Below are 24,808 nucleotides of genomic sequence, written 5' to 3' on the forward strand. Positions count from 1 at the left end.
GGACATGATCGATTTGTTGCAGGAAACGCGGCGAGCTTCAAAGCAGACTGGAATAAAAACATAAAACTGTCATTGACAGTTGGAGGAAACATAGCTAGCAAGTTTATTTTCCACACATAATCATTGAACATTTAGGCGAACATACTTGAAAACAACAGCTTTTGCAAGCAGGAATAGTAATGTCCATCGTGACAGTACAACTTGGACAATGTGGCAACCAGGTAGGCCAAGAGTTGTTCGAGGTGATCAGCAATGATGCAAATGATACGCAAAGAAAGGTTTACAGTGAATGCAGCAGTGAGCGGTTCTTCAATGAGACTGCAAATAGAGGTAAGTTAGCTATTACTAATGATAATAAGCTGGTGTTCCTCTTCTAACATGTAAACTTAACAGATGTGTATTTAACATTTAATGGTGTCGTTGCACAGAACTCGTGGCAAGGTCAGTGCTGATTGACATGGAACCCAAAGTCATCTCACAGATTATTGCAAAGACTGCCAAATCTGGGAAGTGGAGATATGGGGACCGTTCACACTTCAGTCAGAAACAGGGTTCTGGAAACAACTGGGCAAATGGGTAAGGATGTTTTCAATGTGCAGAATTTGTTTGGAGGGGCTGGCCACCTTGTAATTATAATGGCTCTGACGTGACATGAAAAACTGGTCAGGTGACATAATGTACAGTGCATTCAGAAAGTATTCACACCCCTTGACTTTTTCCAAATTTTTGGAAACGTTACGTTACAGCCTTATTCTAAAATTGATAAAGTAAAAATGTTTCCTAATCGAGCTACACACAATGTCCCATAATGACAAAGTGAAAACAGGTTATTAGAAATAACAAACAGAAATACCTTATTTACATAAGTATTCAGACCCTTTGCTATGAGACTGTAAATTGTGGCCGCCATCATTCTTAAATGGAAGAATGTTGGAACCACCAAGACTCTGCCTAGAGCTGGCCGCCCGGCCAAACTGAGCAACCGGGGGAGAAGGGCCTTAGTCAGGGAGGTGACCAAGAACCCGATGTACACTCTGACAGAGTTCCAGAGTTCCTCTGTGGAGATGGGAGAACCTTCCAGAAGGACAACCATCTCTGCAGCACTCCACCAATCAGGCTTTTATGGTAGAGTGGCCAGACAGAAGCCACTCCTCAGTAAAAGGCACATGACAGCCCGCTTGGAATTTGCCAAAAAGCACCTAAAGGACTCAGACCATGAGAAACAACATTCTTTGTTCTGTCAGGAGGAAACCTGGCACCATCTGTATGGTGAAGCATGGTGGTGGCAGCATCATGCTGTGAGGATGTTTTTCAGCGACAGGGACTGGGAGACTAGTCAGGATCGAGGGAAAGATGAACGGAGCAAGGTATAGAGAGATCCTTGACGAAAACCTGCTCCAGAGCGCTCAGGACCTCAGACTGGGTCAAAGCTTCACCTTCCAACAGGACAACGACCCTGAGCACACAGCCAAGACAACGCAGGAGTGGCTTCGGGACAAGTCTCTGCATGTCCTTGAGTGGCCCAGCCAGAGCCCGGGCTTGAACCCGATCAAACATCTTTGGAGAGACCTGAAAACAGCCGTGCAGCGATGCTCCCCATCCAACCTGAAAGAGCTTGAGATGATCTGCAGAGAAGAATGGGAGAAACTCCCCAAATACAGGTGTGCCAAGCTTCTAGCGTCATACCCAAGAAGACTTGAGGCTGTAATCGCTGCCAAAGGTGCTTCAACAAAGTACTAAGTGAAGGGTCTGAATACTTATGTAAATGTGATATTTCTGTTTTTTATTCTTAATACATTTGCAAAAATTTCTAAAAACCTGTTTTTGCTTTGTCATTATTGGGTATTGTGTGTAGTTTGATGAGGGGGGGGAACTATTTAATCCATTTTAGAATAAGTCTGTAATGTAACAAAATGTGGAAAAAGTCAAGGGGTCTGAGTACTTTCCGAATGCACTGTAGTTAGGAAAAACTATGCCCCGCACCTGACAGCAGTGTCCATAGCACTATAATATGACAACACTGTGTTTTCTTTTCTTTGCGTGTAGATACTGTGTCCATGGACCGCGTCATGAGGAGGTAGTGATGGACATTGTGAGGAGGGAGGTGGAGCACTGTGACTGTCTGGCAGGAATCATGGCCATGATGAGTGTGGCAGGGGGCACAGGGTCAGGGGTGGGCACATACGTTACTCAGTGTCTCCGGGACGCCTACCCAAACTCCTTCATCCTCAACCACCTGACATGGCCCTATGGCACTGGAGAGGTAAGAGGCTTGCTTCAGCACCTGCAAAACATCACAGATCTGTCAACAAATGTGTATATACAGTGCATTCGGAAAGTATTCAGACCCCTTGACTTTTTCCCACATTTTGTTACATTACAGCCTTATTCTAAAATTGATAAAATAAAACATTTTCCTCAGCAATCTATACACAATACACCATAATGACAAAGCAAAAACAGAAGGGAGAAACTCCCCAAATACACGTGTGCCAAGCTTGTAGCGTCATACCCAAGAAGACTCGGTTGTAATCGCTGCCAAAGGTGCTTCAACAAAGTACTGAGTAAATTGTTTGAATACTAATGTAAATGTAATATTTCCTTTTTAAAAATTGAAATTAGCAAACATTTCTAAACCTATTTTTGCTTTGTTATTATGGGGTATTGTGTGTAGATTGATGTGGACAAAAAACAATTTAATAGATTTTAGAATAGGACTGTAACGTAACAAAATGTGGAAAAAGTCAAGGGGTCTGAATACTTTCCGAATGCACTGTAAAGGCCTACCATTTATGTTTTACAATACAGACATATTTCCTATGGAATAAGAAAGTAATATTGCAAAGCATTTACTTTTTACATTTACATTTGTCATTTAAAAGACGCTCTTATCCAGAGCGACTTACAATTAGTGCATTCATCTTAAGATAGCTAGGTGAGACATTTCATTTCCAAAGTAGAAATGAAAAAAAAATGGACAGTTACAATAATATCATTTTTGAAGGTAGAAACAACATCATCAGTACTCTTTGGATGACCAGTTTTCACTAATTGCTGTATTGTGCTTTCCTTTTGAAGGTGATAGTCCAGAACTACAACTCTGTGCTCACACTGTCACACCTCTACCAGCTCTCAGATGCCATCCTGGTTCACGAAAATGACACGGTTCACAAGATCTGTGCCCAGCTCATGAATATCAAACACATATCATTCAGGGACGTCAACAAAGTCATCGCCCACCAGCTAGGGAGTGTTCTGCAGCCTGCACTCACTGGTGACTCCCATGGTGTCTACAATAGAAACCCCATAGGTGAGCACTGAGCAGCATCAACACTGTACTCTAACAACACACATTCTGTACATATACACACATAAACATATGCCCCCTTGAAGTGTAGTAAGAGGACGAAACAAACCAGTGTGCCAGAAAGTCTTGAAGTTGCATATCACACACTCTGTTTCCAGGTGAACTGATGAGCAGCCTGGTGTGTCACCCAGAGTACAAGCTTCTCAGCGTGTGCAACATTCCCCAGGTGTCCAGCTCCTCTATGGCTTACAGCATGTTCACCTGGCCGGGCCTGCTCAAACATCTACGTCAGATGCTCATTGCCAACTCCAAAATGGAGGAAGGCAAGTGTTGTGTTCTCATAGTGCTGTAATAGTGTTGAACACTAGGAGTCTGTATTGGCTAACTGTGAAATTCCAAATCAATCTATGTCCCCATGCAACTCAACATGGGTCTATTTATATTGATGCTGTTTAGTCATGAATTGTGTTCTGTTTTTTTTTTGTGTAGCCATGCTAGTTTGTATAAGCTAGCTTCTCCATCATGTGTTTACTGTTTCATGTCCAGATGTTCATGTTAATGCTCTAAGGACTGTTATTTTTCAGGCATCGACTGGCAGGTGCGAGCCCCCTCTCTCCAGCCTGAAGGGATAGAGAGGACCAGGAGTCACAGACGACCAGGCTTCAACACCTCCCTGGCCAACCTGCTCATACTGCGGGGGAAGGATGTGAACAATGCAGAGATAAGTAAGAGACCAGTACATAGGTGTCTAACTACTATGGGACATTAGACTTTAATATAGATAGTAGTTGATTCTATCTTATTCATTCTAGAATCCAACACAACTTTTGAATGTTTTTAAATCTATAGGTGGATTTCAGCATCCGAGTCTATATACCCCCTGGCTTCCAGCAGATGAGGCTTTCAGCATGTGGAAAACCCCAGTCCCCTTTAACAAGTATGAGAAGTCTGCTATACTGGTCAGCAACAGTCAGACTCTGCTGAGGCCTCTGGACAACATGGTGGGGAAAGCCTGGAACATGTTTGCCTCCAGGTACAGTTAGACACATCATGTAAAAAAGGCATGCATGTTCACTTATATTGAAGTTTTCCAATGCTAGACTTCTGATTTAAACTACCTCATTCCCAGGTTATTGGGTTTCCACATATTGATGTGTCTTTGCTTCCATAGGGCCTACATTCATCAATACACTAAGTTCGGGATCTCAGAGGAGGATTTCTTGGATAGCTTCACATCTCTTGAACAGGTCATCTCTAGCTACAGTCAACTTTGATGCTACGGTCTGCTTTGGACCAGTAAGATACTTTTTGGCCATGACGAAAACCAGGATTCACTCCAACCGCAAATGTATGTACTTTCAAGTTAATTTCTGATTGAGCTAACATATGCAGTGTTTAGCGTAAATGTGGTCTCTGAACATTGCCTTTTAAACATGCATTGTGGACAAATTGCGCGATCAGATTGTATTTCGGCCTAAGCCAATAAAAACTTGCAGGGAGCTGATGCTATATTGGCATGTTATTGGACAGGAGATTGAACATTACACACGTACTGTTCTCTTGTACCAAATGAGTCAGAGCATTAATGTTGAAAGAATTACATGTATAAATTCATTTTACAAAAATTTACAAATAAAATGCCATTATTCAAGTACATTGAGGGGTATAAATACAAGTAACACGTTTTATATGAACAAGGCTTTTTATTGAAGATTTTTCAGAAAAGACCACTAAATGCACACAAAACAGCCATGATGCCCTACAAAGATGTCTTTGTTGGGAAGGTAAGTTTGATTTGATCCATTAGCCACAATAGGTACTTAAATTAGCACATGCTTTAAAAGGTTGTACCATAGTCAAGACAGCACTCTTCAGATGGTTAATACCCAGAACTTCAGACAGCTTACAGACTGTTGTCGCCATGTGATTCAAACAGTCAACACCAGTCTGATAAGCTATCTGACAGGATGGGAGAGGGAGTAAAATACCTGCAACAACCAGGACCAGGTCTTTACAAACCAGCTTCAGAAAACATATTTTCCGACAGGACAATAAGCATAGCAGTATCTGAAACAATAAGCCGTGATCATATATCTAGTTTCAAATTACAACATCAATTCCATAGTTTCCTTTAAATACATTATTCTCCAATTTACAATATAGCGATCCATATGCTTTTTGAGAATTTTGGCACTTACCTTTTGGATGTTAATTCTTTAAAAAAAGAGGTTCAAGCATTTTTTCAATCTTGGTGGTCTGAGTGCCTAAGCACTATTATTACCTTAACAGTAGAAGATGCTCTATATACAATAACATGGGGCAAGCTTACAAGAATGGAAGCAATTGTTTAAATAGTAAGAGAGACTCAGACATGGAAACAAGAATGATTTATGCATTTTTATATATTCTGCTCAAAGACCGTCTAAATGTACAGAATAAAAATGACACTAAGTTAGCTGAGTGTAATGTTAAGTTACAAATCCTTTTTGTTCCGTTTTGGTCCAAGTTAGTTCGTCCAGATCATTCAAAGTACATGTGCATACATACCGTCCTGAAAATATTTCCAGGATGTGCAAACCAATAACACATTGATCCGACTTGATATTGCTATTTCCAAGAAACACAAATGACAGATGGTCTATTTCTGATCAACAGGACAAAACACAAGAAAATGTAACCCTGAAAACGTCCTTAGCATCATATCAGCATACACAATGTCTGAATCCATACATACAGTGAAAAATTTGGTACAAATTAAGTCTAGTGATTAAGAACTGTGTTCAATGGAAGTAGGACCCTCCACCTTGCATAAGGCATTGCAGCTGGTATAGCTGCCGGCATTGCAGCTGGTATAGCTGCCAGCAAAACAGTTGATCTCCAGTTTCTGCTTAACTGCTTATAATATCTTATCACATAACATCATCACACACTAAACACAGATGAGGGGAAACTACAAAACCTTAAGGACAAACAAACAGTATACATCCGTAAGCACACACAGAATAGTGCCAGTTCAGCCTCTTAAGAATGGAAAAGGGCGAGGTTAGTTTGAGACAGAGCCGAGGGACTCTCAGCAGTCAGTTGGTGAGTCTCTTATCACTTGGTTTTCTCCTCAGTGTTCCTCTGCTGCCGACTCTGACGTCGCTTGGCGTAGCTCTGAGCCATGGAGTTGATGATGGAGAAGATAAAGTAACAGACCATGACCAGAACCACCTTCTCAAAGACCCATGACAGCCAGTTCTCAGTCTGCACAGAGAGACATGCATACAGAGGAATATTACTCTTGACTAACACGAATGCATTACAATTTGTATTATCTTGGCAATCAATAAAATCACATGCTTTGTCTCGACTTAGGAAGGATGGATGATGGTAGTAGTGCTCTTACCGCCGGGGTGCCAGCGCCAGTGTGGTGGTGGAGTTTACTCCTCTGGGCCTCCAGGTACTCACTGAAGGGCTTCTGTATGGAGGGACCTACCCTCGGCAGAGACCTGACACAGTGGCAGGGCAAGGACATCCACAGGCAAGGGAGGCGAGGCGGGGGAAAAGAGGGAGGGAAAGACAGACAACATTATATCCCAGAGTACTTACCATATCAGCAGTATCCCTTCACATGGTAAAATAATAAGGCTTTGTAGAGGGAACCCTTGGTCCATAGGACCAGGGTTTAAAAGAGAGCAGTCTATTGCTCATGATGTCGAGAGAGTTCCAATTTCTGTGTTTCTAGTTGGGCATCAAGTTTAGCTGGGAGTTCCTACTGCCAGTGTAGTGGCTGAGAGCACACAGCAGAGTGAAGTGAGGCAGTCCTCATCTCTTATTTATTCCTGAGGTCCCTATAAGAAACCAGTCTGAGCCCAATAACCAGGAAGTGACTCGATATGCTGTCATCACAGCCTTATGGGTGGAAACAGATCAAACTAGGCGTGTTCATCAATATGACTGTCCATATATGGGAGGGAGAGCAAAGGATTAGATCACTGTGTGGACCCCTCAGTTCATCAGGGCTCTTTACATTATAGTTACAGGGAATGCAGACATAAATTGATTGGAAGAGAACCCTCAGACACCACAACTTGATGTACCTGAGTAACACCACAATAATTCGTAGTTGACAGTAAGTACTATACCAAAATAATTGGTATAGTTTAAATCAATGTATCACAACCATCATTAAATAAAATATACAAACATTTCTTAGACATGGTTAGTTTTTTTAAATGCAGGTGTTAATATAAACTTAATCTAAAACTTGGCTAGACAAATTCAAGATAATTTACTATCGGGGTAAAAAGTGAATTGGGTAATTGTAATTGCTGATTTTAAACAAAGGGATATGGCATGCCCATTCCCAGGCTAACTTTGAGTGACTCACTCAGCCCACACAAACTGCTGCAATCACCAACAGTTCCGATTCAGCATTCAAGCRCCAGTGTAACACATAATAGCAAGTCAGACCAGTCAAACAATTGCAATGGTAGCAAGCAATTCAAGTTGGATGGGTTCCGCTGGTGTACCGCAATCTTTAAGTCATACCACAGATTCTTAATTGGATTGAGGTCTGGGCTTTGACTAGGCCATTCCAAGACGTTTAAATGTTTCCCCTTAAACCACTCAAGTGTTGCTTTAGCAGTATGCTTAGGGTCATTGTCCTACTGGAAGTTGAACCTGTCCCCATCTCAAATCTTTGGAAGACTGAAACAGGTTTCCCTCAAGAATTTCCCTGTATTTAGCGCCGTCCATCATTCCTTCAATTCTGACCAGTTTCCCAGTCCCTGCAGATGAAAAACATCCCCACAGCATGATGCTGCTAGCACCATGCTTCACTGTTGGGATGGTGTTCTCGGGGTGATGAGAGGTGTTGGGTTTGCGCCAGACATAGCGTTTTCCTTGATGGCCTAAAAGCTACATTTTTGTCTCATCTGACCGGAGTACCTTCCATATGTTATGGGAGTCTCCCACATGCCTTTTGGTGAACACCAAACATGTATGCTTATTTTTTTATTTAAGCAATGGCTTTTTTCTGACCATTCTTCCGTAAAGCCCAGCTCTGTGGAGTGTACGGCTTCAAGTGGTCCTATGGACAGACACTCCAATCTCCGCTGTGGAGCTTTGCAGCTCCTTCAGGTTCTCTTTGTTGCCTCTGATTAATGCCCTCCTTGCCTGGTCCGTAAGTTTTGGTGGGCGGCCCTCTCTTGGCAGGTTTGTTGTGGTGCTATATTCTTTCCATTTTTTAATAATGATTTAAAATGGTGCTCCGTGGGATGTTCAAAGTTTCTGATATTTGTTTATAACCCAACCCTGATCTGTACTTCTCCACAACTTTGTCCCTGACCTGTTTGGAGAGCTCCTTGGTCTTCATAGTGCCGCTTGCTTGGTGGTGCCCCTTGCTTAGTGGTGTTGCAGATGCTGGGGCTTTCAGAACAGGTGTATATATACTGAGATCATGTGACACTTAAATAAAGTTCCCCTGTGTGCAATCTAACTAATTATGTGATTTCTGAAGGTAATTGGTTGCACCAGATCTTATTTAGGGGCTTCATAGCAAAGGGGGTGAAAACATATGCACGCACCACTTTTACGTTTTTTGATTTAAGAATTGTTTTGAAACAAGCAATTTTTCCCCTTTCACTTCACCAATTTGGACTATTTTGTGTATGTCCATTACATGAAATCCATTTAAATTACACATTTTAATGCAACAAAAGGCAAAACACCAAGGGGGACAAATACTTTTCCAAGGCACTGTACATCCTGCAGTTATTGTTTCCCTGCTGCYGTCAGGGAGATTCTGGTGCAGTCAAAGCTAAACTGCTGTGAGTCAGAACAGATTCCATCTGATAGGTGGTCAGCCAGCCGTGTGGGGTCCTATGTTTGGAATTGGTTTGCGTGTAAGGGAAATACCCTTAATGGTAAACACACACATCTGACTTTGATGTGAAGATTTTATGATGGTATTTGTTCAGAATGATCAACACCCCCCTCCAGGGCTTGACATTAACTTTATTTTACTTGTCCAAAAGCTCAAGTCACTTGTCTGTAAGAGCATTTTTACATCATTGTACGAAGCAAGGAACCACTTTACACAATGCATTACTATCTTTTTCACCATAGAATCACACAAAAATGTAGGCTACACTGCCTATTAGCTGCTTTGCATATTCAAGCCTGTCTCAAAATACAACACTGCCCCTTTAAGGCTCTCCTGGAGGATGGTTGACCACCCTTGGTAGCATATAAAATACTGCAACATTGCAACAAAATACTTGGTCTTTATAAAATAATTCCCTCCAGGGTTTGAAATTAAGGGCGTCCCGTCGACAACTCTTGGAAAGTTCTGGGAAGATTCATACAACCACTGCACAAAATTTAAAAAAGCAATGATGCTGATGCAACAGATCAGACAGTTTAGCTTAGAATGTTGATACAGTAGTTTTATTTCTTCATATTATAATCTCAACAATGTGCACATGGCTGTAGGCTGTGCGCAAATGTTCCAAAATGCAATTAGTGGGAAAACACCGCTCCCTACATAGAACATGAGAAAAATGCTGTTTTCAATAGGCTATTCGACCAAAGTGTTTATAAAATAATTCCCTCAACATTTCTATGGTCTTACTTTGGTTAGGCTACTTTGAAAACCGGTTTTAAACAATTCATTAAAAAAAAAAAATTAACAAGAGGACAAGCATCCATGTTGAGCCCCTGCCCCCTAGTAAAGCACAGAGGAAGAATGCTGACTGGGCAAAGCAAAGCACCTCTCTCTTCATCTATACGCATACATTAACAGACACATACTCACCCGATCAGAGACACCATCTGTTCCACTATGTGCTTGCTGAACGTTATAATAACAAACAGTTTCTGTGGGAAGACAAATGAATCAACTGGGTGATTAGTGATCAGTCTCGGTCAGAGACACAGACAGTGAGAATCTGAGTCGCCATCTGCACCGAGTTGAGGGACATATCCTATGAACACAGTGACACATGCCATCCCAGCCAAATCTGGACAGTAAAAGACCCATGAGGTCTGAGGGAGAAGCACAAAGCCTCCCCCGGACCCTGGTCCTCCTCAACCCTGGAGGGCTTTGTCAGAACTGGTGAGATCACTGGCTGGTACCACGGAGATGAATTGGTCTGGTTAGACGGCTCAGCTCTCACCACCACGACTCACAGAGAGACACAGTCAGTCTCTCACCGTCTGGGAGTAGATTAGTCACTGTGGCAGACTCAACAATAAAGCCTACAATTAAGAGTTTGATCTGGTTTACAAAAGCAATGGCTCTCATTAAAGTGCTCTCCATACTCCTTTCATCTGGAATGGTCTTCTACTGCAGCACTAGAAGTACTTCAACACACAGAAACCATGGAATTACAGCCAACTGAACATATTCTGACATTGTCTGAATGTCTAATTGGTTAGTACAACTAAAATATTTACTTGTATGTGCATCTTGACGATGGCTTTCCCAATAAGCGTCGCTCCAAAGAAGGTCCAAAATGGTACCAGGAAGTGGCCACATGTTATACCAGCCAGGTCAAACAGAGGATTAGGTATCTAAAAGACAGGTCATAACATGTGAAAATATATCCTGTAATAGAGGAGTGCATTTGAATTCTACCTTCATTGCCATAACTTCATTGCAACCAACATCAACATACAATATTCAGTGATGCGCTTTAATAATAAAGGCCTCAACTTTAAAAAACAGTATAAGATAACAGAGTGCACGTCAAGTCATCAAATGTAGGGTTGGACTTACCGAGGCGCAGGCTAGAATCCCAAAGAATCCCACTTTCTGCACCATGTTTTGAACGCACAGTTTTGCTCTTGTGACAAAATCCTGGAAACATAATTCAACAGTTTAAACACATTAACAAACAATTTCTTCAATAATATCAATATCATGATATATAACCAAACTGAAAAACAAGTCTTATGTAATTCTGAAAAGGCTGTTACTTGATAAAGAGTTCATGTGGCATTACAAAAGATATCAGATGGGCTATTATCTTTTCCTTTGATCTTTAGCAGCTCTGCTAAAAGTCCAAGCCAAGAGTTGTTGGCAAAGAACTGTTGAACTCTTGATATACACTACATCAAAATCAATGATGTCTTCAGTGATAATGTGTCAACCCTTGCCCTAAAACTATTCAGTTGTAAACGTCAGGTCAAAAGCATCTGACATGAATCTGTATATCAAAGACCTTAGGACTTACTACAAGGTTCCATCTGACATTTGTCAAAAAGGAGTTATTCACATGTGACATATGTCAGATTTGTTAAAAAATCTGAACACCTGAATCTGTGCAAACACCTTTGAACTTGGTGCTATAAAAGTTATATCTACAATCCAATCACACAGAGCTGGGTTGTCCAAAAAAAAAAACATGTATGTCGATGTACTTTTTGAATCATGAAAGAGGAAGAAGACATCACAAAACAGTCTGGGACTTGAAAAATACTAATCTCAAAAACATACATTTTGCAGATAGAACCTTTCAGTACCAAGTCCTTTGTTCATATCACAGGTTATGGTCCTCTTTTGCAATTACTTTTTTTCACCACTTTTTCAGAAAAATGGCCATCACTTTATGGTAAACATAAATACAGGTGCCTAAGAACCATTGGAGAGGCATTGCGTTTTTGTCTTGTTCGATATCAATATGAAAACCTTAAATTAAAAATAAATAATAATTAACCTTTATTTAAGTCAGTTAAGAACAAATTCTTATTTACGATGATGGCCTAGGAACCTATATTGACATTTCAGAAACTTAAGGTTCTACCTGTGTTTGCACCCCACTTTAAAACATTGTTCAGGAGCAGAATGACAGAATTTTAGCTTGTCAGCTCGGGGATTCGATCTAGCAACCTTTCGGTTACTGGCCCAACGCTCTAACCACTAGGCTACCTGCCACCCCTTAATGGAAGGAGTATTTCACTAAAACTACAAACATACCACATTTTATTGATAACTAGCAAGTAGTTTACTGACTTTGGGTGTCAGAGACCAGAAAAATATATCAGTTTACTCATCCAGAGCTAAGCTTTAGCTGCTAGTTCTGCATAGGATATAGTGTATTTGTCATTTTAGTGAACTAACGACCGTGTAATGAACATTAATATATTTGCTGATGTGATTATAAAGAAGGGTATTCTCTTTATTTAATCATTAAAATGTCTACCTATTGAAATAATTGTAACATTCTGTGCCAGATAGAACCTTATGGCTGAACCTATATTGACATTTCAGAAACTTAAGGTTCTACCTGTGTTTGCACCCCACTTTAAAAYRTTTTTAAAATGTTTTATTATATATATTTTTTTATTACAATTGTTGGATTGGGTTTGGATACTCTGTAATTTAGGTACCTTTAAGGTGAGGACCTTAAATGGGTTATGAAAGAAGAATTCACTACCAAACAGTTCTGAGATGTTGGATGTAAAAACTTTGATGCTCAATATCTCAAAACTATGCTTTGCGCAGATAGAACCTTATAGTCCCACAGTCACAATATCTTAATAATAAATGAGTATGCGGTGGTACACACATTTACTAGTAAAGACATGATAAGATATTACTTCTTTATTTCAGATTCCATTAAGTGAGACTAGACTGGAGGAAAATCTGATTCTTAATCTGAGCTCTTTGCTTAGTTAGCAATCTAATCTAAAGGGTAGGCACTGGCTGTCATGTCAGTAGCCTGTTCACATTGCCTGTCCTTCAATTGAAAGGATCATGAAAGAAAGGCCTTAGGGATGATTAAAGGGGAGCTTGTTTCACCGTGACTCACTCCACTAGCAACACTGTTACTGGAAATGGTGGGAGGGGCTTTCAGAAAAGTCATGTGATAACTGGAGACCAATCACAGGCGAGATAGAGAAGTCAGTAGATAGTTATGGACAGTTAGGTAGAGTACCATCCCCAAATAAAATACTGAATGAGAGTATAAGACTCCAGAGACTTGGGTGGAATGGGGCATTCAAGAGGCAGGCTACTACACTGTGAGAGGGGAGGACAGAGTCCCCACTCACCTGAGCAGTCTGTGCATGCTCCAGCATCTCCTCAAACTCCTCATAGTCTTCGTCGTCTGGGTCTGCTCCAGATAGCCTGGCTGCTCGGGCCATGAAGTAGGGGGGCAACTCCCCAATGGCTGTGCCTGCACCCTGGAGAGACAGTCACACACTGGTTTAGTTTAGCACTGGTTCATACCAGAGTCAAGCATAGCTCTATGGTCTCTCACTAATAGAGAATCTCTTAGGTGAGGTCAACTGAAGACTACCATTGTTGAGCCCTCAAGATGCCCCGATTGTTCTAAACCCAAAGGAGCGGTTTCCCCAGGCACAGATTAAGTCCTGGACCAAAAAACAAAAACGTTTTTAAAATGAACATTCCCCATTGAGCTTGCTTTTTTTTGTCCAGGACTAGGCTTAATCTGTGTCCGGGAAACCACCCCATAGAGTTCACTAGAACGTTGAACCTAGACTTTAGGTTAATTATACTTATTTTTGCCATTGAAGAAAGGCATGTTTACTCACCCACATACACGCTTCCAAGCGGACCTTTGAGACAATGGACCAGAGTGAGATGCTACCCTCCACTCCTCCCTCTGGACAGATGATCTGGTCTGGGTAGGGGGGCTCAGGGAAGTCTGTAGAACCACACTCGTACGCAGCCAGGGTGACTGATGCTATGTGTGGACCCTGAGAGCCAGAGGATGGATGGGTATTCCTTAATTCAACTGAACATGTACAGTTGACACACACTAGAGCTGGGATGATAAACCGAAAATTACCGACACCACCGCCTTCTTACCGAAGCATTTAGCTTAATTTGTTGATTTTGCTACACAACAATGAGAAGCACATGACCTTTGCTCAAAATGCTATTGCGGAACAAAGACAGTTTTCAAAGCAACTACTGTTGTTCTAGTCACAGCTTTCTGTGAGTATGTCAATTCTCATCTCATAATATTGAGTTCATAACACCACTTTACAACCGGTGTAGGCTTTAGTTAGTATGGTTTTGATGCGCCCGCAGAGCCCAGTGCGCCATTTGCATACATCAAGTAGCATAGGCCTAGCGCTGGAAAGTGTTTGCAGGACATTAGACTACATTTACTGATAGATTAATCGATTAGTCTACATGGCTATCTAGCTACAATATCATATTTAGAGTTTTGAGTTCCCACTTCCTCAGCTGGTGAATAATAGGCTATAGCTTGTAGGCCAATATGTACAAATATGTCAGCAGATTCTCTACAGAGCCAAAAATAAATCTGATAATTCCAGATCCTATTTTGACAGGTTGCACATCAAAATATCAATCATGCATTTGCTGGATATGTTAGATAAAAATCATAGGCTACCACCTCAGTTGTCTTACTTGGCACTGGAAAAATAAGTTGTATAGAGCTGTGTCGCTAATGTAAAGTAACTGTCAAAAAAATAAATAATTGGTTGTAATCGAGCAAAATAGTTACATTTAATAGCAATATGACTTTTTGTACACAGCTCTTGCACTTACCCCCCCCCCCCCCAAAATAGTGTTGTAATTTATTGCTGATTTATCAGCAATTAGGGGGGGGGGGAATGGGTCAATTTATTGCGATATGGATTTTTGTCCATGTCGCCCAGCTTTAGCCACCTGGCTTCAGTAACAAGTAAGGGCAGTCAGGGAACCTGAAACCACAACACAGGAAGCCTAGTATGCCGTATCCTATTGAGATACCAAAGTGACAGGAGATAGACAGAAGACAATTAGTCAGTGCTGATCCCCATAGCTCTCCTAGAGAAAGCGAGCGGACATGCTGGGGAGTCTTCTTTTCACAATACGGGTTCACAAGGTCTCAATCCCTGCCTTTCCATTCCTTCCATTACACATCTATACTCGTTTCGCCATGATGGTGAGTCAATGATAACAAAACAACACCTTTTCATTATTTGGAAATAAATATTCCACGAAACACAGCAAATGAAATGCACGGTGGCCACTGCCTTGAGTGTTTAGCAAAATAAGAAACAAACCCTACATTTCCATCTGAATCCAGCATTACCAGACTCATGAATCATACAATTATGCTTGTAACCCCCAGCTGAATGGGAGCATGGTCTCTGCTCCTTACTATGGGGTATCTAATTCTTTAGGTCTGAGGTAAATCCATAGCAGCTCTTTAGAGGGCAGATGTTTCTGGCACCATTCAACTTGGGACTTTCCAACATGTTGACCTTACCTCATTATGGTAAAGTGTGCACATAGCCTAACTATTTTATCAGGGAGCACAAACTCGCCATTCTCCAGATAGGAGGATATATTGTTTTTAAGTGGAGAGTACAAAAAAAACAGTTAAGCAAGCACTCTCTCATATCAGCACATATTTACACAAGTGGTTGATATTTTAGTGATGCCTTGATTGAAATATAAAGCAAACATACTGGTAATAGCCACATGAACATTTGTACAATACAAAGTAGGCTTACTGCTATAGAAATCAYGACACTGCATCTTTGAATGAATATAGCATCATTTAAGTGTTTATAAGTTGCATTAGACAAAATGGGGCCTACCACTATACAAATCATGATACTGACACTGTCTTTATGAATTCATATTGAATAATTTGAGTGTTTGTAAGTTGCATTAGAGAGCTACAGTTTCTCATTTTGAAAAAGATGACTGAAAGCTGATGGAAATAACCACACTGAGTGGGGAGATGTGGGAAAGGGAATAAGGTCATACACACGTCTAGGGAAGATGACACGTCATGAGGTCAACACCACCAACACTACCAGAGGCTGTGGTTTACAGGCCTGTCTCTACTAGTGGGTTTAGGTAGTGTTTAGTGAGGAAAATGGGTCGTTAGACATAGAATTGGAAAGGCTATCAAAGTAAATTGTATTTCAAAAGCAGTTATTTCAAAAGTTTAGTAGAAACCTTGCAATTTCCCATTTGTAAATGTGGTAAATGTGGAGCTGTTGACTCAAGGGTATCTACATCATAAGATCTAGTGAACAATGGCCACCTCACTGAAAAAAAATGGGGACCTCGGCAGAATCACTTCCTTGTCTTCGTCACAGTTGAATGCTTCATTTCACCACAGCCAAGATGGATGTCACAAACATACCACACAGTGAGGAAGGAGCGTGACTCAACCGCAGTCACACTATGATCACTCATCAGGAACTAGGGCTGTGGCGGTCATGAAATTGTCGGACGGTAATTGTCATGCAAATAACTTCCGTTCCATACTATCCCAAAGATGGTCTATTGGGTTGAGGTCTTGGGACTGCGCTGGCCACTCAAGTAAACAGAACTCGCTGTCATGTTCCATGCAATGTTTTTCCACTCCTCAATTGTCTAGTGTTGTTGATCGGTTAGAGCGTTGGACCAGGAACCGAAAGGTTGCAAGATCGAATCCCCGAGCTGACAGGGTAAAAATCTGTCGTTCTGCCCTTGAACAAGGCAGTTTAACCCACTGTTCCTAGGCCATCATTGAAAATAAGAATATGTTTTTAATAAAGGTAAAATAAAAATAGCTGGACTGAAAACTCAATGTTTGAAAAATGTCAAAGTATGCTTCGTCCGTCTGACAATGGAGCCTTCAAAAGGGGCCATTGCGATTCCTCCCAGTTGTGGACGTCCCCAATGAAATACACGACATCCGGTGTAACAGTGTACTTATGGGTAATGAACGAGGCTTAAGTCTGCAACTCAAATGATTTGAAAAAGTTCCATGAAAGTCATGAACTCTGCTCTGTTTCTGGCGCAGGCTACACACACTTCAGTCTCTAATTCACAATTTGACAAGCACTTGATAATATTCTCACCTATCAGACTATTCTTAATACTACTACACCAGCTCTGATGCTCGTTGTTTGTGGCAGGGCTTGAAAACTATTATTACGGACTACAAAAGGGAAACCAAGACGCAAGCTGCCCAGTGACGCAAGCCTACCAGACAGGCTAAAATATTTTTATGCTCGCTTCGAGGCAAGCAACACTGAAGCATGCACGAGAGCACCAGCTGTTCTGGATGACTGTGTGATAACGCTCTCGATAGCCGATGTGTGCAAGACCTTTAAACAAATCAACATTCACAAAGCCGCAGGGCCAGACGGATTACCAGGACGTGTACTCAAAGCATGCGCGGACCAACTATAGTCCCTGTGCCCAAGGAAGCATAGGTAACCTGCCTCAATGATTACCGCCCTATAGCACTCACGTCGGTAGCCATGAAGTGCGTTGAAAAGCTGATCATGGCTCACATCAACAGCGTCCTCCCGGACACCCTAAACCCACTCCAATTTGCATACCACCCCAACAGATCCACAGATGACGCAATCTCAATCGCACTCCACACTGCCCTTTCTCACCTGGACAGAAGGAACACCTATGTGAGAATGCTGTTCATTGACTACAGCTCAGCATTCAACACCATAGTGCCCATAAAGCTCATTATTAAGCTAAGGACCCTGGGACTAAACACCTCCCTCTGCAACTAGATCCTGGCCTTCCAGACGGGTCGCCCCCAGGTGGTAAGGGTAGGCAACAACACATCTGCCAAACCAATCCTCAACACTGGGCCCCTCAGGGGTGTGTACTTAGTCCCCTCCTGTACTCCTTGTTCACCCACGACTGCGTGGCCAAAAACGACTCCAACACCATTAAGTTTGCTGACGACACAACAGTGGTAGGCCTGATCACCGACAACGATGAGACAGCCTATAGGGAGGAGGTCAGAGAACTGGCAGTGTGGTGCCAGGACAACAACCTCCCTCAATGTGAGCAAGACAAAGGAGCTGATCGTGGACTACAGGAAAAGGCGGGCAAACAGGCCCCCAGTGACATCKAAGGGGCTGTAATGGAGCGGGTCGAGAGTTTCAAGTTCCTTGGTGTCCACATCACCAACGGACTATCATGGTCCAAACACACTAAGACAGTCGTGAAGAGGGTACGACAAAACCTTTTCCCCCTCAGGAGACTGAAAATWATTTTTCATGGGTCCCCAGATCCTCAAAAAGTTCTACAGCTGCACCATCGAGAGCATCCTGACCGGTTGCATCACCGCCTGGTATGGCAACTGCTCGGCATCTGACCGTAAGGCGCTACAGGGGTAGTGCGTACGGCCCAGTACATCACTGGCGCCAAGCTTCCTGCCATCCAGGACCTATATAATAGGCGGTGTCAGAGGAAAGCCCATAATCGTCAGAGACTCCAGTCACCCAAGTTATAGACTGTGATCTCTGCTACCACATGGCAAGCGATACCGGAGCGCCAAGTCTAGGACCAAAATGCTTCTTAACAGCATCTACCCCCAAGCCATAAGACTGCTGAACAACTAATCAAATGGCCACTGGACTATTTACATTGACACCCCCCCCATGCAGTCACTTCACCCCTACTTACAAATTACCTCAACTAACCGGTACCCCCTGTATATAGCATCGTTATTGTTATTTTATTGTGTTACTTTTTATCTTTAGTTTATTTGGTAAATATTTGAACTCTTCTTGAACTGCACTGTTGGTTAGGGGCTTGTAAGTAAGCATTTCACGGTAAGGTCTACACTTGTTATAGTCGGCGCATGTGACAAAAAGGTTGATTTGATTAGACTTTAAATATGGTCTTTACATATAGCCTACTAATTTTAACACAAGTGTATAAAACAGCCTCAATTTGTCGGGGCGTAGACTCTACAATGTGTTGAAAGCGTTCCACAGGGATGCTGACTCATGTTGACTCCAATGCTTCCCACAGTTGTGTCAAGTTGCTGGATGTCCTTTGAGTGGTGGACCATTTTTGTGAAAAACCCAGCAGCGTTGCAGTTCTTCATACAAACCAGCGCGCCTGGCACCTACTGCCATATCTCGTTCAAAGGCACTTAAATATTTTGTCTTACCCATTCACCCTCAATGGAACACATACACAATCCATGTCTCAATTGTTTCAAGGCTTAAAAATCCTTCTTTAACCTGTCTCCTTATTTTATTTTTTAAAAGGCCCCCCTAAATTTTTTTTTTATAATAACATAGCCTGCACTCGAATAGCAAATGGAGGAAGCTCTTCCCTCAGTCTCTCATTCACAATTTGAATTAGCAATAAGAATTGAGCAATAAATAGCAGCACAAGAAGCTTGGATCCTCTTTTAAAATAGTGGTCAGTCAAAACTGTTTACACACATGATTGTGCAATGACTGGGTTTATAAGAACACGTGTCACTAGACTCTGTGGGCTCTCCAACTCTGTTCCAGGGATCCTAGGCCTATAGGCTATGCTTAGAGTTATTTGGCCACTTTAGTTGTGATACGAACCTTGTCAAAACATATAGGCCTATTGGCTAGGATACATGATGCATGTGACTATGATTTGAAAAAGTCGCAAAAAGTGTCTTCCCTTAGACTGCACATGCTGGCCATCATTCACAAGTGATTATTATTATTATTTCACTCATTAGACTATTCTCAATTTAATTTTGTCTTTACATATGCCAAATAATGTGTGTGAAATTAGTTTTGATTTAGAATGGGCCATTATCAAGCACCTGTAGGAACAGGGGGGGGGAAACACGTCATAGTGAATGGAGGACACTTTCCCGTGGTTAATTTTCATGCCAGATAACCTACTCCATTTGTAAAATAAGCAATGTGCTTAATATTAGGAAAGTTGAGAAATAAATATAGTAGTCCTAGCCTATAGAAAGCTGATAGGATCCTCTTCAATAGAGGCCATCCAAATTATTTTTTGCATAGCCTATAGAAATGTTGCGCATCATGGGCTTATAGGAACACTTGTTTCATTCTATGCATCAACCAGCTGTGAGGAGCTGGCTCTCGCTGTGCAACAGGTGATCCTATTCTGCTCAAACTCAATGTCAGGGCTCTCTTTCAGTGTTTGATTTGATTTTCGATCGCATTTGCATTGATGTCAGAGTGATTATAGGAACAGATCGCTGAGTACCAGGTCATTAGCAACCGGCCGTTAGCAAGTTTGGTAGACTACTAATGACCATCAGTGGCATCAGAGCGCAGTTATGGAGAAGCCTAGTTACCGTGACTCAACAGTCACATGGAATTTGAACGCGGGTGTAGCGGTAATACGGTCACTGTAACAGCCCTAATCAGGGCCCAGTTTTTCAAAAATCTTCTATTTGGACTTAGTCCAGATAGATAACTTTTGAAAAACTGTGCCCAGAGGTGAAAGGCAGATCTATGGAGAACTGAACACACAAAGAATGAGATAGGAAGTATGAGGCCACCCACTGGACAAACTGTGGATATGTATTACATTTCTGGTAGTGGTCAGCGTTAAACATCACTCAGATGATGGAAATATCCTGTGCACAAAATATGTCCCTCTTGCTCAAAGAAGACAAGGACAAGCCTGTCAACTAATTCACCGTAACTATATATTTTTGTATCTATTGTGCCAGTTATGGAACAACAAGCAGAGCAAACAGCCTCACAAAAATATCCAATGTCACATACTGTGCCAGCATTCTCAGATAAGAAATTACTACAGAGATACAGCAGGCTTTTCCACTGTCTGAGTGTGATAAGTTAGCTTATGTTTTTGTTGGTACAGCTGACAGGCAAGGGAAGGGTGGTTCTTACTTACCAGGTATAGTAGGAAGGTATGTAGGCCAGTCCCAAGGCCTACTGAGGACAGRATGCCCAAACCTATCCAGTAGGCACACCACAGGAACCTCTTCTCCAGGTACTGCACATACTGCAAAGGAGAACAGACAGGAGGGGGAAGGAGAAGTAGAGAGAGCTTTAGGCTTTTGCATGGACATAGATAGCCATAACATACTACTGCAAAATACATGTATCCTTTGGAGAGAACATTGGTGACCTATGTTATGCTAAGGATAGTGGTGGAAAAAGAGGAAATGTAAAAATTGTACACCATAATATCAACATATAAACTACGTTATATCCAATGTATTGGCCTGAGCCTCAAGCAAAAAATGTTGTCTCTCAGATGACCTTTCCTCTAGAAATGCTGTGTATCTGAATGAACAGTTACTTATCTTTAACCATTAAACATCTCAAATAAATCAATTACAGAGGAGGTGATAGAGGTTTCTGTTTCTCTCCTTCCTTACCTTCTGGTGTGCTCCCTCAGTGGAGTAGGCAAGGGAGAAGAATGAACACAATACCAGGATCAAGAACACTGTACCACTTCTTTGCCATAACCTATAGAGGGGAGAAGTAAAACAGTTTATTAGGTACAACTACTTAATGACTAGACTGGCAAACTGAAAAAAAGCTTTCAACTGAACAGTTGATTTCTAGTTTTACTGTTAAGTAGTGGTGGTTTACTTTAATGTCCATTCCTTTAGTGTGATGAAGGTTTCCAGGAGGAAGTAGTGTAGTGTGACGATAGGCCTCCTCCACAGCACCAGAGCGAGACGCTCCTCCCGATCTTTCTGCCTCCTCTCACTCACCGCAGAGTCTGTAGATACCGGAGCACACTCGTGAGGTCAGACTAACTTATAAAGTGGGCCAGTTTAAAAAAAGCTACTGCAATATCCCATTATTTTGCTGGACACCAGGCAGTGTCAGAGGAAAGCCCTAAAAATTGTCAAAGCCTCCAGTCACCCTAGTCATAGACTGTTCTCTCTGCTACCACATGGCAAGCGGTACCGGAGCGCCAAGTCTAAGTCCAAGAGGCTTCTAAAACAGCTTCTACACCCAAGCCATAATACTCCTGAACATCTAATCAAATGGCTACCCAGACTATTTGCATTGCCCCCCCCCCCCCTCCTCTTTTACACTGCTGCTACTCTCTGTTATTATCTATGCATAGTCACTTTATTTCTACCTACATGTACATACTACCTCAACTAACTGGTGCCCCTGCACATTGAATTTGTACCAGTACCCCTGTATATAGCCTCGCTATTGTTATTTACTGCTGCTCTTTAATTATTTGTTACTTTTATTTGTTACTTTTTTGTTGTATTTTCTTAAAACTGCATTGTTGGTTAAGGGCTTGTAAGTAAGCATTTCACTGTAAGGTCTACACCTGTTGTATTCGGCGCATGTGACAAATACAATTTAATTTGACATAGACTATTGTGACTTTGACAAAGTCATGTGACTGTCTAGGCCTACGTAGGAACATAAAACTAGCAATTGGTGGTGTTCTATAGTCTAGACCTAATACTGAAATAATTTAGTAGTTAATTAACTGTGGAATAAGTTAGTACCCAACAGCTTGGGACCATTCTGGCAATACTGGAATGTTGCAAGAAGAACTGCCAGGAAATAATTTTGCAGTTGCTGCTTACCAATAGCAACACACACCATTCTCCTTCCTTGGTAAAATGGTTTATCTATTCTCCATAAAAACACCGCCTTAATGCTGTTTCACTTGGAGAAGTTTCAAAACCAACCTGCAAAATGTCCATTCTGTTTGTCTTTGGTTCCTCGCTTCTGTGGTTGTTCACAGCTTGCCCCATTCTTTGCCATCTCATTTACTGTTGAATCGACCAGACACCTGAAGACAGACCAGCAAATACGTTTTTGGGGGGGGGGGTTGGCCTCTGTCAACGGTAGGAAGCACATTAGCTAGTTATTGCTTGTCACTAAATGACAGCTTAGTGGAAGATGTTGCCACACGCTAAAGTTAGCTAGCTAACCGGCATACGAGCTAACAAACAGCTGATAACAAGTAACCTTTATTCACGACTCAAACTCCATTGGATTACATTGACCGGCTGTATAAACCACCATGGGTTTTCAAGAACTAGCTAGCAAGTAACGTTAAAGTGTGTAATATCACTCCCTTAGCAAGCTGGCTGGCTGGAGTGAGTTTATAAAAACATAGTTAGCTACAATTAATTGTTCAATGTTTATAACTATGAATAACGGATTATAAACTACAGTAACCCATTGCATGTTGACGTCGCTAGTTGGCCAGATAGCTCTGTCTAGCTAAGTGGCTAGCTAACGACACTGTGGAAATAGTATAGGCTACAACAACCATGGAAACATGTTAGGATCTAGTTACTTCAGTTGTTGTGTTGACTGTAATGCCACAACTCTGTTCACATTCGAAAATGATACATATTCTAGACAAATATAAATGTGTTAGTCACACAAATTGAATGAAATGAGCTGTCATACCTCCGAGTCTTCTTCCTGGAGAAAGGTTCTTCTTCTATGGTATATTGGAGATCGCACAACTTCATGTGCATCCCGCCACCTACTGTGCGGGGTGGAAACAGGATTCCCAAAAATGTAACAAAATACCCCCCCCCCCCAAAAAAAACTACCAAACTACCAAAAAATAAACTAAACCAAATCAAACAACTTTTCAGTAAAAAAATAAAACAGATCTTATTCCTACACAGGCTCAAGGGGAACCTGGGAGGGTGGGTCTTCCGGCGCCAGTACTCCTTGCAAGTCTTCAGATGTAAAATCCTTAAGTCCCAAAACCTTTTCTGCCGCAGCCACAATAATGTCCAGTTTCTTAGACTTCTTTGAGACTTGTGCTGTRCAGTTTATACATGTGGCAATGAATGCCACAAAATCCACCTTTTTAACACACAGGGTATCTTTTGACTGGCAGCAAACATTTACTACAGGCTGTGGTGCATTCACTACCATACAGTATCTTCACTTGTTTTCTCAATTATTTTAATCGCCTCCGCATAAGAGATTCGATTGACCGCTCAAACTTTTGACACCTTAGTCTCCTTCACCCTTACAGGGCACTCCAGGAACATCTATAACAACAAGACCGACAAACTTTCTTCTTTTTCTCCATTCATCCAGCGGGTCAGACGCTCAGCATAACTGTAATTCTAATCCGTTACGTTACCAGCAAAAATATTGTAATCAGATTACATATGCAATAGGTCTATAGCAAATGCAGCAAATTGCATAAAATTTCACATGTAAATAGCACTTTTCAGTAGTGCTGAAAGCATGCCATTCCATGACGCAGCATTTATTTTTCAACTCGAATCAATGAGCCCAATCAGTCCTCCATGACAACAACATCATAAACAACAGAGTAGGGCTGGCTAATAAGTCCTTTGTTTTGGGGTTATACTCAGGTAAAACAATTTGGCTAATCTATACTTCTATATTTCCAAGTCCTATTCTTGAAGATCAAGGGGTATAACATTTATTGGAATGACTGGAATTCTGATAGACTTTGGTGTAATGTAAAGATATTATTTAATCGTATATGTTGTAGAAAGTGATGGGTTAGAAAAAGCCTACATAACCAATCCATAAAGTAAAATGTAACATCCATATACAGTATGGCCAGCTATGTAAACTTTAAAATTGATTTATCCTGCAATAGATATYGTTCAGTTGGTAGCATAAATGTTGTCATCTTCGAATGCCTCTTAAGTGAAAAGGAATCTAAAAGTAACTGAATGTAATCAGATTACATTACTGGGTTTGGGTAATCCAAACGTTACGTTACTGATTACAATTTTGGACAGGTAACTAGTAATTGTGACGGATTACATTTAGAAA

At 41.5% G+C, this 24,808-nt stretch overlaps 2 protein-coding genes across 3 annotated transcripts; one reads left to right on the top strand and one right to left on the bottom strand.

Moving 5' to 3' along the window:
* Position 1: 1 nt before the first annotated feature.
* tubd1 (tubulin, delta 1) lies at positions 2-6,660 on the top strand. 2 transcript variants are annotated; one of them, XM_023967126.2, is made up of 9 exons: positions 2-330; positions 429-576; positions 2,047-2,263; positions 3,079-3,310; positions 3,466-3,630; positions 3,892-4,032; positions 4,157-4,340; positions 4,479-4,655; positions 5,020-6,660. In XM_023967126.2, the coding sequence occupies exons 1-8, from the start codon at positions 180-182 to the stop codon at positions 4,579-4,581; spliced, it is 1,341 nt and encodes a 446-aa protein (XP_023822894.1). In that variant the 5' UTR covers positions 2-179; the 3' UTR covers positions 4,582-4,655; positions 5,020-6,660. The 2 variants fall into 2 exon arrangements, with proteins under 2 accessions (XP_023822894.1, XP_023822893.1); XM_023967125.2 differs by having other exon boundaries at positions 6,424-6,660.
* On the bottom strand, positions 5,691-23,528 carry LOC111949776 (vacuole membrane protein 1). Its single transcript, XM_023967127.2, has 12 exons — positions 23,439-23,528; positions 22,708-22,810; positions 21,632-21,764; positions 21,415-21,505; positions 20,925-21,035; positions 13,850-14,014; positions 13,346-13,477; positions 11,070-11,150; positions 10,748-10,864; positions 10,107-10,168; positions 6,696-6,798; positions 5,691-6,553 (listed from the first exon to the last, which is right to left on the bottom strand). The coding sequence occupies exons 2-12, from the start codon at positions 22,781-22,783 to the stop codon at positions 6,404-6,406; spliced, it is 1,221 nt and encodes a 406-aa protein (XP_023822895.1). The 5' UTR covers positions 22,784-22,810; positions 23,439-23,528; the 3' UTR covers positions 5,691-6,403.
* Between the last annotated feature and the right edge of the window lie 1,280 nt (positions 23,529-24,808).

The sequence above is a fragment of the Salvelinus sp. IW2-2015 genome, linkage group LG22 (assembly GCF_002910315.2).
Source record: "Salvelinus sp. IW2-2015 linkage group LG22, ASM291031v2, whole genome shotgun sequence".
Lineage (NCBI taxonomy): Eukaryota > Metazoa > Chordata > Actinopteri > Salmoniformes > Salmonidae > Salvelinus > Salvelinus sp. IW2-2015.

Coding starts and splice junctions, on each gene's coding strand:
- tubd1 (XM_023967126.2), top strand. CDS start 180: ATGTCCATCGTGACAGTACAACTTGGACAATGTGGCAACCAGGTAGGC. Junction 2,264..3,078: donor GGCCCTATGGCACTGGAGAG/GTAAGAGGCTTG, acceptor TTCCTTTTGAAG/GTGATAGTCCAGAACTACAA. Junction 3,311..3,465: donor CTACAATAGAAACCCCATAG/GTGAGCACTGAG, acceptor CTCTGTTTCCAG/GTGAACTGATGAGCAGCCTG.